This window comes from Phacochoerus africanus, chromosome 12 (genome assembly GCF_016906955.1).
Source record: "Phacochoerus africanus isolate WHEZ1 chromosome 12, ROS_Pafr_v1, whole genome shotgun sequence".
In the NCBI taxonomy this organism is placed as follows: domain Eukaryota; kingdom Metazoa; phylum Chordata; class Mammalia; order Artiodactyla; family Suidae; genus Phacochoerus; species Phacochoerus africanus.
Window position 1 is genome coordinate 48522645 of NC_062555.1, and position 17851 is coordinate 48540495.

General features: G+C 41.7%; 1 protein-coding gene across 1 annotated transcript in view; it reads right to left on the bottom strand.

The window, feature by feature from the left end:
• The window catches only part of CUBN (cubilin), a 316180-nt gene that overhangs the window by 43789 nt on the left and 254540 nt on the right, over positions 1-17851 (bottom strand). The window contains exons 57-59 of the mRNA XM_047755040.1: positions 16545-16745; positions 12822-12951; positions 9696-9913 (exon numbers count right to left, since the gene is read on the bottom strand). Of these exons, the coding sequence (XP_047610996.1) occupies positions 9696-9913; positions 12822-12951; positions 16545-16745 (549 nt within the window). The remainder of the gene's footprint in view (positions 1-9695; positions 9914-12821; positions 12952-16544; positions 16746-17851) is intronic.

The window sequence follows — 17851 nt, forward strand, 5'->3', positions numbered from 1 at the left end:
AATAAATTCATTGAGTAAAAAAATAAAAAAATTAGATTCTCATGAATTAAGGTGAATATTGTAATCTCTAAGGTAATAACTAAATATGTAAGTAATGATTTCTGAAAGAGAGTTATAACTGATTTAATTTAGAAAAGGCAAGAAAAGATTAAGAAACATAAGAACATAGAGGGCAAACAAATAACAAATAATCCAGTGGTCTATTTAAATCCCATTATGTTAGTGATTTTATTAGGTGTTAACGTGGTACATTCTCCAAATGGAAGAAAAAATAAAACAAAACCCAAATATATTCTTTAGGGTAGAGAAATGTTTTGCGTATATATATATATATTTTTTTTTGGGTGTGCCCGAGGTACACAGAAGTTCCCGGGTCAGGGATCAAACCAGGACCATAGCAGTGACCTGGGCCACATCAGTGACAACACCAAATCCTTAGCCACTAGGCCACCAGGGAACTCTGAGACATGTTGAAAGCAGAGAGGTTGAAAGATACACCATGAACTGAAAGAAAGCTAGGGACATGATACTAAATTGGGAAAAGCAGACATTAAGGCAAGAAGCATTAAAAGTGGACATTGCAGAATAATATGGGTCAATTTACCAGCAGGATATAATAATTTACATATATTTGTGCGATATTACATTGCCTCAAAGTAAAAAAGAGCAAAACCTTAGCCCAGATCTTTGTACTGAACTTCTAATTCTCTCTGACTACCTACTGAACATTAGCTGGATGTCTTAAAGGCACTAAATTCTTCATACCAAACCAAAACTTAATATTTTCTCTGATGAAGCCTGGTCCTCTTCCGTAAATTTGTATTTGGATGGTGGTATCACAAGATAGTGTCCAGGAGCCTTAGGAATATCATTTTTTACTACAACTTTTGCCTTGTTTAAAGACTCTTAATTCTGCATCTTTTTTTTTTTTTTTTTTGGTCTTTTTGCTATTTCTTTGGGCCGCTTCCGCGGCATATGGAGGTTCCCAGGCTAGGGGTCGAATCGGAGCTGTAGCCACTGGCCCAGGCCAGAGCCACAGCAACGCAGGATCCGAGCCGCGTCTGCGACCTACACCACAGCTCACGGCAATGCCGGATCGTTAACCCACTGAGCAAGGGCAGGGACCGAACCTGCAACCTCATGGTTCCTAGTCGGATTCGTTAACCACTGCGCCACGACAGGAACTCCCTGATTCTGCATCTTAAGTGTTTCTCCTTTCAACTTCCTTCTTCCTTTTCCTCCTTCCCGACCTTCCTTCCTTCCTTCCTTCCTTCTTCATCCCTCCCTCCCTCCCACTTGCTTGCTTGCTTGCCTGCTTTTTAGGATCACACCTATGGCATATGGAAGTTCCCAGGCTAGGGGTCAAATTGGAGCTACAGCTGCCAGCCTATTGATTCTTTTCGGTCACACGTGTGGCATCTGGAAATTCCTGGGCCAGGGATTGAACCTGTGCCACAGCAGCAACCTGCACCACAACTGTGGCAATGCCAGATCCCTAACCTGCTTCAGCACAAGGGAGGAGCTTCCAAAAGGGGATTTTTTTTTGTAGGAAAATGCTTGATAGTTAAAAATTTTGCAATTATAAATGATGTTAGGTCTGTTACTTAAGAAAATCTAGTATCTGACCATTGGATTTCGGAAGGCAGAGCGCGTTTAAACATTTGCAAAATTCAAGGCACTTTGATCTCCAGCAACACTATTTAGACGTATGACTTTAACTTCTCATCATTGACGAAGTCAAAAGTTAGCAAAAATTAGAAAATGTTCTATTTAGAGAGAGCAGGTTTAATAGCAATGTGCTATTCAATGGTCATAAAATAGGGGGCGATATAAAAGATGTGAAATCGCCAAAACAGACCAAGTATCCAATAGTTTTTAATAACTTAACCAAAGGCATGGAATGGTTTTGTTCTTCAAGTTGATACATTAGATTTCACAGAGGGCTATTGAGGTTTCCACTTGTCTGACTCTGGTGGCAGTATTTAGTGGAAACAGAATATTTTTCCATTTCTATTCAAGACTTGCTAAGAGACCTTGGCAAGTCGATTCCTGTGCCACCTAGTTCCCTAATTTGTAAACTAAAATACAAGATAAGTAGGCTAGTCAGGGTTGCATCATAAAAATAAATGCCCAAATTCCTTAATTTTGCCAGAATTTTAAGTAATTTTACTAATTGAAGGCCATAATTTGGGGCCAGAGACATTTGCTATATAGAAATTTATTACTTCTATACTCCAATGCTCTACATGATTATATTAAAAAACTCTGCATTCTTATAGTCAAATACTCTACATAATTGTGCTAAGTCTTTATATTATGTCATGCAAAGCTATTAAGATAGCTGTGACATTTGTCTGTCAATATCAGAAAGATAATAGGGAGTTCCCAGTATGGCTCAGCAGTTAATGAACCTGACTAGCGTCCATGAGGATGTGGGTTTGATCCTTGGCCTCACTTAGTGGGTTAAGGATCCAGCGTTGCTGTGAGCTGTGGTGTAGGCCTGCAGATACAGCTTGATTGGACCCCTAGCCTGGGAACCTCCATATGCTGCAGGTACGGCCCTAGAAAGACAAAAAGACAAAAAAATAAAAAATAAAAAAAGATAATGGGCTTTTACTGTATGTGTGGTTATACATGTATATATGTAAATTATTTGTAAATATAAATATTTTTAAATACTTCATGTACTTTATGTATAGTTCTAATATATGAAATATATTCATATTGCAAATATAAGTATAGTATATATAATTATGCTATAACAGCATTTATAGTCAGTGTATTTTATTACATATCAAATAAATAAGAAAAAATAATCAATATTATTTCTATATCAATTAATTGATATTTAATTAATAATAAATAATCAATTAATGATGAAATATTTATCCTCTCCTATGGGAATTATAACTAATTAATAATTAATATATATTTCTCCTTTCCTTATGGGAAGGAGGAAATAGTCACTTCTCGAGTCATGTGCAATGTTTATATAGTAACAGTAAATTAAATACACTGTTTAGGACTGGGTACCCATTGGAAAGCAAGCAGTGTTAAACGAGAAGATGAGAATGGAGACAGATAGCCCTGTTTTCCCAAAGAGTAAGAAAAGAAATGACCTGTCTTTGAGAAAATGCACCCCCAGAATCTCCAGTCGCCTGGAGTGGAGTGTCTGTGATCACTATAGAAGTGATGTGGGCAGATTCAGAAAAGGATGAATTTGGGAGACGGTCCTATCTGAGGCCAAGCTTGGCTTTACCTCTTACAAACCCTTTGACTGGAAACAAATTGCTTAATCTCCTAACTCTTTTCTCCTCCACTGTACAACAGGATAAGACCTGTCTCATGGGTAGTTGTGAGGATTAGATGAGAAAGTCCACGCCAAGCCCATCATGTAGACGCTCAGGTGGTCAGTATCCTTATCCTTAGGTGAGCATCCATGACCTCCTCACCTGGGAGGGAGCTGAAATGGAAGCTACCACACAAAGTTAACAGGGTTTTCCCACATCCGAACGAAGAGAAGAATATAGTCCCTGAAGTTGTTCGATCTCTAAACAACCGTTTTACAACCAAAGAATTTTTTCAGTGTTTACTGATGACCAGGCATGAACATGACAGTTTGTTTTTATGTTCCTGGAAATGCTCCATCAAAGCCAGGTCCAGTGAATAGGGATAATGATTATTACAGGGAGCCTATGCTTATGAATAATTTAATCTCAAACATCCAGTTGTCTGATGGGTTGCATTTTTAGGAGGCCTGGTGTGGGTTAGGCTATGGAGAATGACTGATTCCCAGCTTCTTGTTTATTTCAATGTTTTTTCAAAGTGTTATCTTATCATTTACCATTAACTCAATTCTATCACTTAGCTTGGTTTCCACAAAACCATCTGGTGTCATTTTCCCAATGACAACTCTTCCCTTCCAGACCAGGGGCAGCAATTTGGCCATTTAAGGTGGTGGGAGGTAAGAGCACAGATGATACTGGAATATAGTTTAATAAAAAAACCTTCCCTTTTTGAGACTGACCTGGAATTTTACTCCTGCCTAATTGCTTTTGTAAGGTTTTGGTGAACTAAGCCATTTTTTTTTTTCCCCCTTTAAATCAAATTCCCACATTCTCAGCTCAGCAAAAAAAAAAAAAAAAAAAAAAAAAAAAATCCCTTTCAATAAAACCCACAAAGAAGAAACTACAGATAACCTTGTCTTTGACATCAGCTCCCAAGGGAGGTCTAATTGCCAGTGAAAGTTACAAGACTTAAAGGGAGAGGAAATTAGCTTAGTGTAGTGATCTGCAAATGGGTTTACAATTTCAGCTCATCTCCGTCTCAGACTTCAGCACAGTGAGCAAATGACATTAAGAGAACAGACAAACAACACTGCTTTCGAGTAATATCCCGTTATTGCTAAATGGAGGGTTATTTGAGCAGCAGCTTACACGATTAATCACTTTATAATTCAACTACCTTATTGCAGCTCGTCTTTTAAAAGTAATGTTGTATAGTAGCTCATCTCAGGCTAAGAAGGGACATGGACACATCTATATTTCATGTCGAATGTTTTTAGGTTTATTTTTTTAATGTTTAGCTAAAGAACTTTGGAATGCCTCTCCAAGTCCAAACTTAACACCAAAACTGTAAAATTTAAAAATAATTAGAAGCAAAACTGAATTTGTTATGTTGCTACGTTTTTCTCCATTTGCCGCGATCATCTTTTCCGTCTTTGGGGTCCCAGATTGGCATCAGTATTTTCTGTCTCCACCTGCTTCCTGGTCTACAGCTCTGCCCATCTGGGCATGTCTCCACCTTCGTCCTTGTTAAATGCGTGCTTTGGTATCTTTGCCTTTGCTCACGGCAAAGGTCTGTCTGACCTTGATCTGCCTGACTCGCTCTCTATGGCAAATACGGCGGGTGGAGGGAGATAGAGTATCGCCCTCGTCCTCAGCAGGGGGCTGTGGGCAACAGGGGCTTCAGTCATGTGTCAGGATGTACGGCCTCAGGTGACATGAACCTCTAGTCCCTGACATCCCCTGGCCCTGATCCTGCCAGTTGCTTAGGGTGACAGCCTTGTCCTTCTAGGTCACGTCATCCCGGAGGGGATACTCTTCCCTCTTCCCTTGGCAACCCACTGATCAAGAGCCGACAAACCTCAACCCTAATTGGGTCAAGTTCAGTTTTTGACCCTGACATTTTACCAAAGTGTTCGAGAACACCTTGCTTAGGAAAACACGTGTAGTGCCTATGATGCATCACAACCAAGAAATGTACTTTGCATTCCTGATCGAATCCTCTGTCTAGAAGTTTCCCCTCTAATGCGATGAGCATGTCATCAACAGACTGACTGGGTAGCCCCTCTGGTGTGAGATCAGTACTGCAGGAAGAAGTGGGGGCTTGGATGCCTAAAACCATGTCTGCACATCTGCAATGCTTCATGAGTGACACGGGAAAGGACAACTGGAGCTGAAGCGGACCCTGCTGCTGAAGGAGGGGCAGGAACTCGACAGGCAGGAGTGGGTAGAACAAAAGGGTACGTATTGGTGCTGGCTCTGCATTGTGGAGCTCACCCACTTCAGCCAAATCCTTGGGCTCATGGTCTTTTAAATTTCACGGGATTGTAGACACCACTGACAATCGGGTGAAAGCTGCGCACTTTCTCCAGAACAAGTGGTCAGATGTTCCTATAATTTCAGAGTTTCGCCTGTCCCAGAAGCTCAGGGGATCACTGTGCTGCTTATCAGATATCCAGAATCGATAATTCATGGCAGGGAGGAGGCGCTGGGGAAGGCAGGAGGGCAGGTGTACTTCCCAGTCAGGTACCAGCTCCCTGGAGGTGCGTTGTTTTGCTTTCTCCTCGCCTTACAGCCCCTGGAGGTGGCTCTTCAGGGCACAAGTTCAATCAAAGAGGAGACCCGATTTCACCACATAGTTAATTAACAACAAATTTGTTCTGACCCATTAGCAATGCAAATATAACAAATGCACCAGGAGAAGTTCCCTAATAATCAGACAATCATCTGAGCTGGGTCTTTCCTGGCTTCTGAAAAATTAAAGCAGATGTATATAAAATATGTTCAAGTGTGTGATCTATTTTTATTCATTTATTTTTTTGTCTCTTGTCTTTTTAGGGCCGCACCTGTGGCATATGGGGGTTCCCAGGCTAGGGGGTCAATTTGGAGCTACAGCTGCTGGCCTCCACTACAGCCACAGCAAAGCAGGATCTGAGCCATGTCTGTGACCTACACCACAGCTCATGGCAATACCGGATCCTTAACCCACTGACCGAGGCCAGGGTTTGAACCTGCGTCCTCATGGATGCTAGTTGGGTTCGTTAACCACTGAGCCACACCAGGAACTCCCAAGTGTGTAATGTAAATAGCAAATCTGCAAAACTCTAGTGTTTAGGTCAAGGTCAACTAAATGGAGATGCCACAGACTAACTGGCCTCCTCGTCTCATCGATTATTTTTTCAGGGAAGATGTTGTTTTCCAGGCTGAACTGATAGTTTTAGAAATAAAAATTCACTGTCTGGCCCAAAAAGCTGCTTTAGCTATATTTACAGTTTTTAAATAGATGAGATGGAAGTGAAAGGTGCATCTCAGTAGCTCAGCCTAAGTTTTTTTTTTTTTTAATCTCGATCTATGGCTAAAAGATTTTATAAACCCTAGAATTCAATGGACACATCAGTTCCCTTCCCTTTTCCTCACCATAAACAACAAAAAATGAAATCAAACATAACTGAAAAGTTACACAGAATAACCAGTAGATTTATATTGGTGGTCTTGAAAGGTTTGTAAGACCAAAAACAGTACAAAATGATAACGCTTAGGTTCTTAGTTAAAAAAAAGAAGAGAGAAAAACTATTAAAGATTACTTAAAACTGCTTCTTAAATATTTCCAAGTAGCTGATGGCGTTTATACAGATGAAAAAGAGGTGAGTAGCATCTTTATAAAGCCAAGGAAGGTGCAACGCTGACAAGTAATGAAACCCCGTTTCTAGTCCCTGCATGTAAACCTTTGCTCTAACTGTGACCAGAGTTGAAAAAAACAGTAGTTAAAAGTGTCCAGTTCTCATGGATGAACAGGGCTTTGGATGATGGGAGATTTCCCCTCTATGCTATTTCTGTTCAGTAAAATCACATGAAGTCTGAAAACACCTTTTAGTAGCTCAGCCATTAGTGAGGTGAGGGAACACTGGCTCGCTTGGGTCACTTCCTGCGGGTGACACCAGCGTGGAGCGCTTTAGGATTCATTCAATGGCCACGTGAGGATATGTTAGGAAAAAGAAAAGCAATTTGAAAGCAAAGAGCAAGAGCCATGCAATTATGTGTCATCTGATTCCGACATCTGCGCTCAAGGCAAGAATAGATGAGTTCTTTGGCACAAAAAAATCTCCAAAGGAAAATTAATTTTTCTTTCAAAAGAACCTTCTATGTTTTGTCTGCCACCTCACTGAGGCGATTCCATCAAAGCCCTACTCTCTGTTCACCCATGAGATTTGCTTTCAAGTTACTGTTGATACAGCTAAGCAGGGAGGGGGTAAGGTGACTTTCTGATACAATGTGTCACAATGTCTGCATTTTATCATTTATCCGGACGCCTTCAAAACACAACGTCTAATTGCTTCCCTCAAGAAACGTGTGAGAAAATAACCCTCCAAAGATAAAGACAGTGGAGGTCAGCTCTGCTTTCTATCAGAGGGAAGAAGGTTAGAGTCACAGCAGGGCACGAAGAAAAAGCAAGCGTTTGAACAGGAAGTCAGGATGCTCATTGGATAAAAATTCCCAATCTTCACACTAGGCAATTCGTTTCAGGCGTTCTTTGTTTTCAGAATATTAATCACATCTCTACTCAAATGGAAGAGTCAAAACATTTCCCAGAATCATATATAAATTCTCTTAGACCGTGCCATGGATGCTCTGGGTACAGGTAAACAGAGAATGGATTTGCTACCTTCCATTTTAAATGATTCAAAGTTCTGAGCTCATTTTATAGACATAATTATTTCTTAGAAGCAGTGGGAATAAGCCAGGGTGCTACTGTGATTTTGCCTCTGACTTAGCTTTTTTTAAAAAATTTTTAAATTGTTATTTCCCCAATACAATTGTTTTCCTACTGTAGAGCGTGGTGACCCAGTTACATATACATGCATACATTCTTTTTTCTCCCATTATCATGCTCCATCATAGATTTGTGGCTGGGGGAGGGAATGGGATGGATTGGGAGCTTGGGGTTCATAGATGCAGACTATGGCTTTTGGAATGACCTAGTTTTCCCTTTCACCTCTAGATTTGACTCCCAGATCTTTACCTTCAGCTTCAATTTCCTCCCACAGTTTTCCATTTAGATCCTCTACACCCTCCAACCCCAAATGACCCATACCAAATGTCCTATTTCTTCCCTAAATCTTAGCCTCCTAAGGCACCATGATCCAACAAGTTGCCCATCAGAGATCAACCTCAACTCAAGCCCCCATGGAATAAGCCTCAACTTCCCAACACTGCGCTTCCAATGATTTCTACCTTCTGAGTATTGGTGAGGTTTTCTTTTCCTCCCTTCCTTCCTCCCTTCCTCCCTCCCTCCTCCCTCCTTCCTTCCTTCTTTCTTTCCTTCCTTCCTTCTTTTCTCTTGTTAGGGCCACACCTGTAGCATATGGAAGTCCCCAGGCTAGTGGTCAAATTGGAGCTACAGCTGCAGGCCTACACCACAGTCACAGCAAGGCTAGATCCTTACTCACTGAGTGAGGCCAGGGATCAAACCCACATCCTCATGGACACTATGTCAGGTTCTTAACCCACTGAGCCACAATGGGAACTCCCTGAATATCGCTGAAATTTTCATCTTTCCTTTTATTTTTATTCTCGTTGTGTGAGTTGGAGGCTTCAAGCCTTCTCATCTGGAATTCTATGATAAGTTTCTTCCTTCAGAGGTTAATGGGTCCTCTGAGCCTTTCTCCACCTTGCTACCACTAAGATCTTCCCAGAAGTTCAGTCTGGCCATGAAGTCTTTACTTAAAAGTCTTCCAGGTTCTTCACCATTTTAAGGATCAAATCAACACAGACTACAGAGCCTTCTTTCTTGAGCTGGCCCTGTTTACCTTTAGACTTAACACCATTTCCATGGGTTATTAAAATGAGGCTCAGTTCTCATCTGAGATGGTGGTGTGGACAGATTTTCTCTTTATTTTATTTTTTTTGGTCTTTTTTGTCATTTTTTTAGGGCTGCACCCATGGCACATGGAGGTTCCCAGGCTAGGGGTCCAATTAGGGCTGTAGCCGTCGGTCTACGCCAGAGCCACAGCAATGTGGGATCTGAGCCGCATCTGTGACCTACACCACAGCTCATAGCCATGCCGGATCCTTAACCCACTGAGCGGGATCCTTAACCCACTGAGCGAGGCCAGGGATCGAACCTGAAACCTCATGGTTCCTAGTCGGATTTGTTTCTGCTATGCCACGACGGGAACTCCTTTTTGTTTGTTTGTTTTTTTTTGTTGAGATTTTCTCTTTAAATACTAGAGAGACATATCTGTTGAGTGGTTTTTTGGTTACTCAAAAATACATCATATGTAATTTTTAAAAGCACAGTTCTACATGATATAGCCCTCTAATCTTAAGGGCAATGTAACAGAGGTGGAAAAAAAAATTAAGGCAGAAAAGTAACAGTCATGAAAAACAGATGTGCTTGTCCAAAATTCTTACCCAATGTCTGCCGGAAAGATATCTTCCAACCTCTTGCAGTGTGAACTGAATCTGTCTTGAACACCAGGAACATGGTATTATTGCTGCTCTTCACATTTGGCGGAAGTGTGGAACCACAGAATTTGCCAAGAAGGGGGTCACTGATGTTAGAACCATCGTAAATTTCCAGGTAGTCTTGAGAGCAGAAAGTGGAGGGAACCAGGTCAAAATCATTGAACCTGTGAAATAAGCCTTGTTAATACTCATGTTCTCCATTTGGAGTTCCATTAAATTATAGCTTCAGTTTGTACTTCTTAAAACGGGGCAAGACAAAGGCTAACGGCAGAGCATCCAAGATTCACTTGATAGGAAACATTAGAAACCATATACTATTGTACTGATCAGTTTCAAAAGTTGAAATTTTGGGGGGCGAGTAGAATAGGTTAAAGAGTATGGTAAGTGGTGGGAATATAAAGATAAGATACAGTTCTGGACTCCCAGAATTTATAGCCAAGGACATATTAAGCCTATTTGAAATGCATTAAGGTTTTTTTTTTCAATTTTTTTTCTTTTTTTCAATTTTTTAATTAAAAATTTTTAATTACTCGAATTTATCATATCTGTAGTTGTATAATGATCATAACAATCCAATTTCACAGGATTTCCATCCCATAACCCAAGCACATCCCCCCACTCCCAAACTCCTCCAGAGACCATAAGTTTTTCAATGTCTGTGAGTCAGCATCTGTTCTGCAAAGAAGTTCCGTCTGTCCTTTTTTCAGATTCCACATGTCAGTGAAAGCATTTGATGTTGGTGTCTCATTGTATGGCTGACTTCACTTAGCATGAGAATTTCTAGGTCCATCCATGTTGCTAAAAATGCCGGTATTTCATTCCTTTTAGTGCTTGAGTAATATTCCACTGTGTATATGTACCACATCTTAGTCCAGAGAGACATTAAGTTTGACAAGTTGAACTGATATTTATTGTTGCAGCAACACTTTAGTTTTTCAGTCTCATTAAAGATATGGTATTTATTCTGCTCCCTTGTTATTTTGTGAGATCAATGGTCCTCTTACCCTATTTTTTACTTATTGGAAGAATGCTACTATAAGAGACAGAAGAAAGGCTGGTTTTAGACCCAGAGCTTCATTCTCATTCTCATGGTCTGTTTTACTCTTTTAAAATAGAGTTTATTCTAAGGTTAATTGCAACAGTATGTAGAGACCAAACTATGGGACCTGGCATATAGTATTTGCTCCAAAAAAAAAAAAAAAAAGAAAAAATCAAAAACCCAACAAATGATCATTACTGTGACTTTGAAAACCAGGAATATGAAATGCTATTCCTCATAAAAGAAATAAAAAATATAAAAAACAAAGATAGGAGTTCCCATCATGGTGCAGCAGAAATGAATCTGACTAGGAACCACGAGGTTGCAGGTTCGATCCCTGGTCTCTCTCAGTGGGTTAAGGATCCAGTGTTGCTGTGAGCTGTGGTGTAGGTCGCAGACGCAGCTCAGATCTGACGTTGCTGTGGCTGTGGTGTAAGCTAGCAGATGTTGCTTTGATTATACCCCTAGCCTGAGAACTTCCATATGCCATGGGTGTGTCCCTAAAAAGCAAAAGTAGATAAATAAATAAATATGTAAAACAAATTTGGAATATGACACCAAAAACACATGCAACAAAAAGGAAAAAAAAATGATAGAAAAAAGTGAACTAAATTTTCTCCTGCATCTCATTTAACTGCTTTAACCAAAAATTCACATTTCACATCACTGTGGTCGTTATGGGAGACCCCACCCCACTAGAAAGCATGAGGATTTGGGTTTGATCCCTGGCCTTGCTCAGTAGGTTAAGGATCCAGTGTTGCCGTGAGCTATGGTGTAGGTTGCAGACTCAGCTCGGATCCCACATTGCTGTGGCTGTAACATAGGCCGGCAGCTGCAGCTCTGTTTTGACCCCTAGTCTGGGAACTTCCATATGCCACAGGAGCAGCCCTAAAAGGAAAAAAGAATTCTGAATTGCCATAAGCCACACCAACTTTCAGAGTACTCCGTCATAGGCTACACATCATTGAAACATGGGAGTTAGAAATACGTCATCCTAGATGGCAGGAATTTTGAGCTTTATCACTCAGAGAACTGGAGGTTGCTTTCCCATCATCAGCTTTGTTGGAAGTGGGCAGGATCGGGGAGTATTTTACTGATGGTATAAGGTACCCTGTATAGCACCAGTGTAGAGGTGTCCTGACGCCCAAATAAAAAGAAATCTCTTAAGTAATTAGAATGTTTACCCTTTGAGAGAGAGCAAAGGGGGCTATGAAGGACATGGTTTTGGGAGCAAATCAGATACGTTTTCTTTTTTTTTTTTTAATGACTTTTTATGGCCACACCTGAGGCTTATGGAAGTACCCAGGTGAGGGGTGGAGATGGAGCTGCAGCTGCCTGCCTACATCCCAGCCACAAAACGCCAGATTCGAGCTGTGTCTGCGACCTTCACCACAGCTCACGGCGCCACCAGATCTTAACCCACTGAGTGAGGCCATGGATCGAACCTGCATCCTCACGGATACCAGTCGGATTTGTTTCCACTGAGCCACGGGAACTCCCCGATACATTTTCCGTTTTCAACTCTTCATTGAATAGTGCGTCCCTTTGGGAAAGTTATTTGCAACTTCTGAGCCTCAGTTTTCTCATCAATAACATGGGATCAATAATCTATACTTCGTCTGACTGTATCGAGAACTAACTAGGAGAATGGGAGAAGGGTTAACTAAAATTCCTTGCATATAATTAGTGCCCCTGAAACAGAAGCTGCTTCCTCTTGCCCTCTCTGCACCCTATGACTCCAAGACAGGCTTCCACCCCATTATAATAGGAAGCCCCTTTAAAACCGTCAGAAAAGCACAATTGTTTGAACGGGTAGAGGGCCTGTTTTTCCTCTGAATCACCACCAGCTTGCGTGGAGGGTGGAGACCCCACTTCCCAGGGGAATGGGATCATACCACATGCTCGCTCTCCCTCTCCCTAGATTCTGGCATGTACCTCAGAGGAGGATCAATGCTGGGAATCATTAAAGGACTATCTTTCCCATGACTAGAGCTGCCCCGGTTTTCTGAAGAAGGTGACCTTGTCTTACGTACTTGAGCTGGATCACTCTGTCGTCTCTGACGGTGACGGTATACAGACAGTGCATATCGTTAGGGTAGTTGGAATAGGAATAGGAAGGGCTCTTGATGATTCCAAAGGAGAGGTTGAACGTGCCACCACAGGCTGCAAGAGAGGACGGGAAAAAGCAGAGAACAGTTATGACCCACAGCAGAGTCTTGGTCAGACGTTCTAGGCTGTTGTACCCTCTGCTAAGAGACAGAGATGATGGCTCTTTGTCCTAAAGCCACGTAAAGCTCCCTTTGTTGGGCTTACAAATGACTGAGATTTCTGCACGGAGCTGGGGGTAGAGACAGGAGTGGAAGCAGGGAAGATAGTATTTCAAGGGATGGAATCGGGCTGAGCTGAAACAATGCCCAGAGGGAAAGTAATGAGAAAGCAACGTCTCACATGCTGGAATATAACTGTCCTTCCTTGGTGCTGAAGTGACAGATTCAGAGGGATTAACAGGGGTGACTAGAAGTTTAGAAAAGTTGTGCAGAGTCCAAAGCACGGTGTAGGCATAAGAACCTGGGAGGGACTATGACCTAAAATCTTAAACCACACAGGGGGATGTCTCCTATGTCTGTGATAGATGATGATAACGTGACATTTTAGAAATCATTTTGGGAGTAATGGAGGGTAGTTCCCTCTGGGGGCGCAAATGCACAGCTCTTGGGTCCCATGTATTTCTATTCTATTCAGTTGAAAGGCTGGTAAGGTCTGTGTTTGTCCAGGTTTTTTGTTTATTTTTATTTTTTTGTCTTTTCTAGGGCTGCACCCGCGGCACATGGAGGTTCCCAGGCTAAGGGTCTAATTGGAGCTATAGCTGCTGGCCTACACCACAGCCACAGCAACACGGGATCCGAGCCGCATCTGCGACCTACACCACGGCTCATGGCAACGCCGGGTCCCTGACCCACTGACCGAGGTCAGGAATTGAACCTGCAACCTCATGGTTCCTAGTCAGATTTGTTAACCACTGAGCCATGACGGGAACTCCCTGCCCAAGTTTTATTACTGGTCCTCAACCAGCAGGAGGAAGTTAGGTCCACCCCCAAGCCTGAATCCAGAGATCAACAGCCCATAGCCCTTCGTTACGCCCACTAGTCAATAAAATATCAGTTGTAAAAAATAGAATGAAATCTCATCACAAAAAATAGAGATTTTTAATTTTTCTGCTTGGCTTTGAGATAAGGAAGAAGAATTTGTCAGTTAGTGATGGAAAGTGCCCTATTCTCACTGCAGTGAGGAAGGTTTATATTTATTTTATTTTGTGCTTTTACTATTATTATTATTTGCTTTCTTATGGCGGCACCTGCAGCATGGGAAGTTCCCAGGCTAGGGATTGATTTAGAGCTGCAGCCTTGTCTGCAACCTACATCACAATGCACAGCAACACCGGATCCTTAACCCACTGAGTGAGGCCAGGGATTGAACACGCATCCTCACAGATCTTAGTCAGGTTGGTTATACTGAGCCGTGACAGGAACTCCATATTTTACAATTTTTTTTTTTTTAGGGCCATACCCAAGGCATATGGAGGTTCCCAGGCCAGGGGTCTAATTGGAGCTGTTGCTGCCGGCCTATGCCAGAGCCACAGCAACGCCAGAGCCACAGCAATGCCAGATCTGAGCCGCGTCTACAATCTATACCACAGCTCATGGCAATGCTGGATCCTTAACCCACAGAGCGAGGCCAGGATTGAACCTGCAACCTCATGGTTCCTAGTCAGATTTGTTTCTGCTGTGCTATGATGGGAACTCCCATATTTTATGATTTTAAAATTGTGGTAAGGTTAGTATGTTTTGATGATATTTTTATGGCTTACATACTCTCCATGGGTAGATTCCACTGACATCTCTTAGAAATGGTAACAACAAATAGTGGCTGCCATTTAAGGTTATTCAGGTTATGTATTTATTTGTCTGTTTAGTTTGATTCATTTGAACCCACTTTGTGGGGAAAGCTCTTCTCTCTATGCCCATAGTATTTGCGTTCTCAGGCCCTTGGAAACATCTGCAGTGAATTAAATGTTAGGCTTGTGTAGCCTTTATTCTGTGTCATCTTGTACACAATTATGTGGTCTCTGGAAGCTTTTCAATGTCTAAATAACTCGCAAATTTGGACGGTGTTGGGATCTGAAATTTCAGTGTCAAGAATCCTCTTTGGTTTATGTTTTGGCCGTATCCTTGTCATGTGAGAGTTCCCAGGTCAGGGGTGAAAGCCAAGCCACAGCAGGGACAACACTGATCTTTACTTTCTAGGCCACCAGGGAACTCCAAACAACCCTCCTCCAATGAGTCTCTCATAGTAGATGATGGGGAACCTTACACAAGGCGTCTTAGGAAAACGAGGAATGGAAGAGTAAAAGAATACACAGCAGGGATGTAACTCTCCAGAGCACTAGTTGTGCCAAAAGAATAAAACAAATTTCCCCTTCTCTTTATTCAACAAGATAACTGGGGGTAGGAGTATTCACGGTTCTGCTCTGTTCATGCCAACAGAACCCCTGAGCCCCACACCGTCATGCATACAATGGGACTGGCTAATGTGAACCACATGCGGATGCCTTTTTCATGAGTAAACGAACAGTTTCAGTCTTTGTGGATGGGAACAGTGATTTCTTTGAAAGAAGATGATTTGGCTTTCTCCCTCTAGCAAGGGGCTTCGTGCAAGAAAGAAAACGATTTTGCAAGATCTTTTTTTCTGCCCGTGTTACTGAAGCTGGGGTGATGTGAAAAAAAGACATGCTGTCAGCACATGAACCAAGCACGGCTTAGGGCAGGAAAGGAAGAGACTATGCAAAATAGGGAAATTGAATCTTAAGATTTTTCAAACGTTAATCAAACGGTCAACAAGGAATGAAAAGATCTTGGTAGCTACCAAAGTCTTGGTCCAATCTGTGCCTTGTCTTCTCACCTTGCTTTTGACATGGACAAGTTGCAAATTTTAACATAGTTGGATAAATACATCAATCTTTCAGGACTTGTGCTTTTTGCATATTGCTAAAAAATTCTTTCCCACCAGAAGAAAATATTCTCTTACATTTTTTCTAAATTAATTAGTTAATTAATTAAATTTTTTTACGGCCGCATTTGCAGCATACAGAAGTTCCCGGGCTAGGGGCCAAATTGGAGCCACAGCTGCTGCCCACGCCACAGCCACAGTCACGTGGGATCCGAGCTGCATCTGTGACCTAGTCCGCAGCTTGCAGCAGTGCTGGATCCTTAACCCACTGAGCGAGGCCAGGGTTCGAACCCACATCCTTACAGAGACAATGTCAGGTTCTTAACCTGCTGAGCCACAAGGGGAACACCTTTTTCTAAATTTATAAACCAGTGCTTTACAGCAAAGTGACTTGGTTATATGAAAGAGGCATCTGGAAAGTCCAGGCCCAAAAGTCATTTTTATGCAATGTACCCATAACTGAAGGTAGCGGTTCATTCTAATTTAAATGATCAAAAATAAATCTCTATCTTCCATTTGATTTTCACTGTAGTTCTGCCAAACTTCATGAAAAAGGGCATCTTTATTTTCCAAAAAGGAACATATCTAAGTATTTTTGGACCAGGCACCTGGTTAATAATTTTTTTCCCTTAAAGTCTCTGAGTCTTCACGTGGGTGATGTGTGATTCACAATCAAATCTTCTCATGGAAATTTCTCAAGAAAAAAAAAAAAAAAGAAAATTCCCAACTCCATCCTTATGGCTACTCACGGGTTATCCTATAGGAAAACTTGAATCCAAAATCTGTGGTGTGTGCGTTCGAGTAGAAGTTAAGCAGCACCGGCCCGGAGATGGTGACAGGAGACAGGGCCTCATCCCCACACAGGGTCACCAGGGGCGTGGAGGATAAGCTGTGACCTCGGATGATGTGCACGCCGTCACTGTTGCAGCTTCCTGACACGGTGGAGCGAGCTGTGCCAAGTGGAAGACAACCGGAAGCAACATACACGATTATCACAAACAAACATAAACAATCCCACAAAAATATCAGGAAGATTCACATAGCAATTGAAATGAGATGGAGTTCCCGTTGTGGCTCAGCAGAAACGAATCTGATTAGTATTCATGAGGATGCAGGTTCGATTCTTGGCATCGCTCAGTGGGTTAAGGATCAGGCATTGCCATGAGCTGTTGTGTAGGCCGGCAGCTGCAGCTTCAATTTGACCCTTAGCCTGGGAACTTCCATATGCCATGGGTCCAGCCCTCAAAAGACATCCCCCCCCCCCCAAAAAAAAGAGAAACAACTGCCGTTTTGGCAAGTCAAGTCCTTATTTGACTTGGTTGCCTGATGAACTGACGCTCAGCCTAGTTTCAGGCACAGGTGTGAGAAAGCATGGGGAGTTTCACAACAGGTAAATCCTGTGTAAAAATAATCCAGAATTTTCTTCCTTATAAAATGGCTCCTTTAAATCAGTGATTATAAACTAGGGACAGTTGAGGGGGGAGTGGGATGGATGAGGTGTTTGGGGTTAGTAGATGCAAACTATTCCATTTAGAACAGATAAGCAATGAGGTCCTGCTGTACAGCCCAGGGAACTATATCCAGTCTCTTGGGATAGAACATGATGGACGATAGTAGGAGAAAAAGAATGTATATTTACGTATGACTGGGTCACTATGCTGTACAGCAGAAAGTGACATGACACTGCAAATCAATTCTACTCTAATAAAAATAAAATAAAATTAAAAAGTAATTATGCTACTAATTGGGCCTAAATCTACAAGTTGAAAATGTGACTTAATTTCAGTGACCTTACCATATAATCAGAAACAATATGATGCTGGAAAAATAGGACCAAAAAAAAAAAAAAAAAGAAATACAGTAAACTCAGATTCATGGCTTGAATACTGCCAAATTGTGTACCTTAATTTTAGCCTGCGAATTTGTCTTGTAGATAATACCAAAAGCTGTACTGGAATTTAAAACATTCAGAGGAGGTGAGTTTGAGATTAAAAAATATTATGAATTAGCTGTAAAATATCTTTCGCCAGCAAGAATATATAAAGCAGTAAAAGCA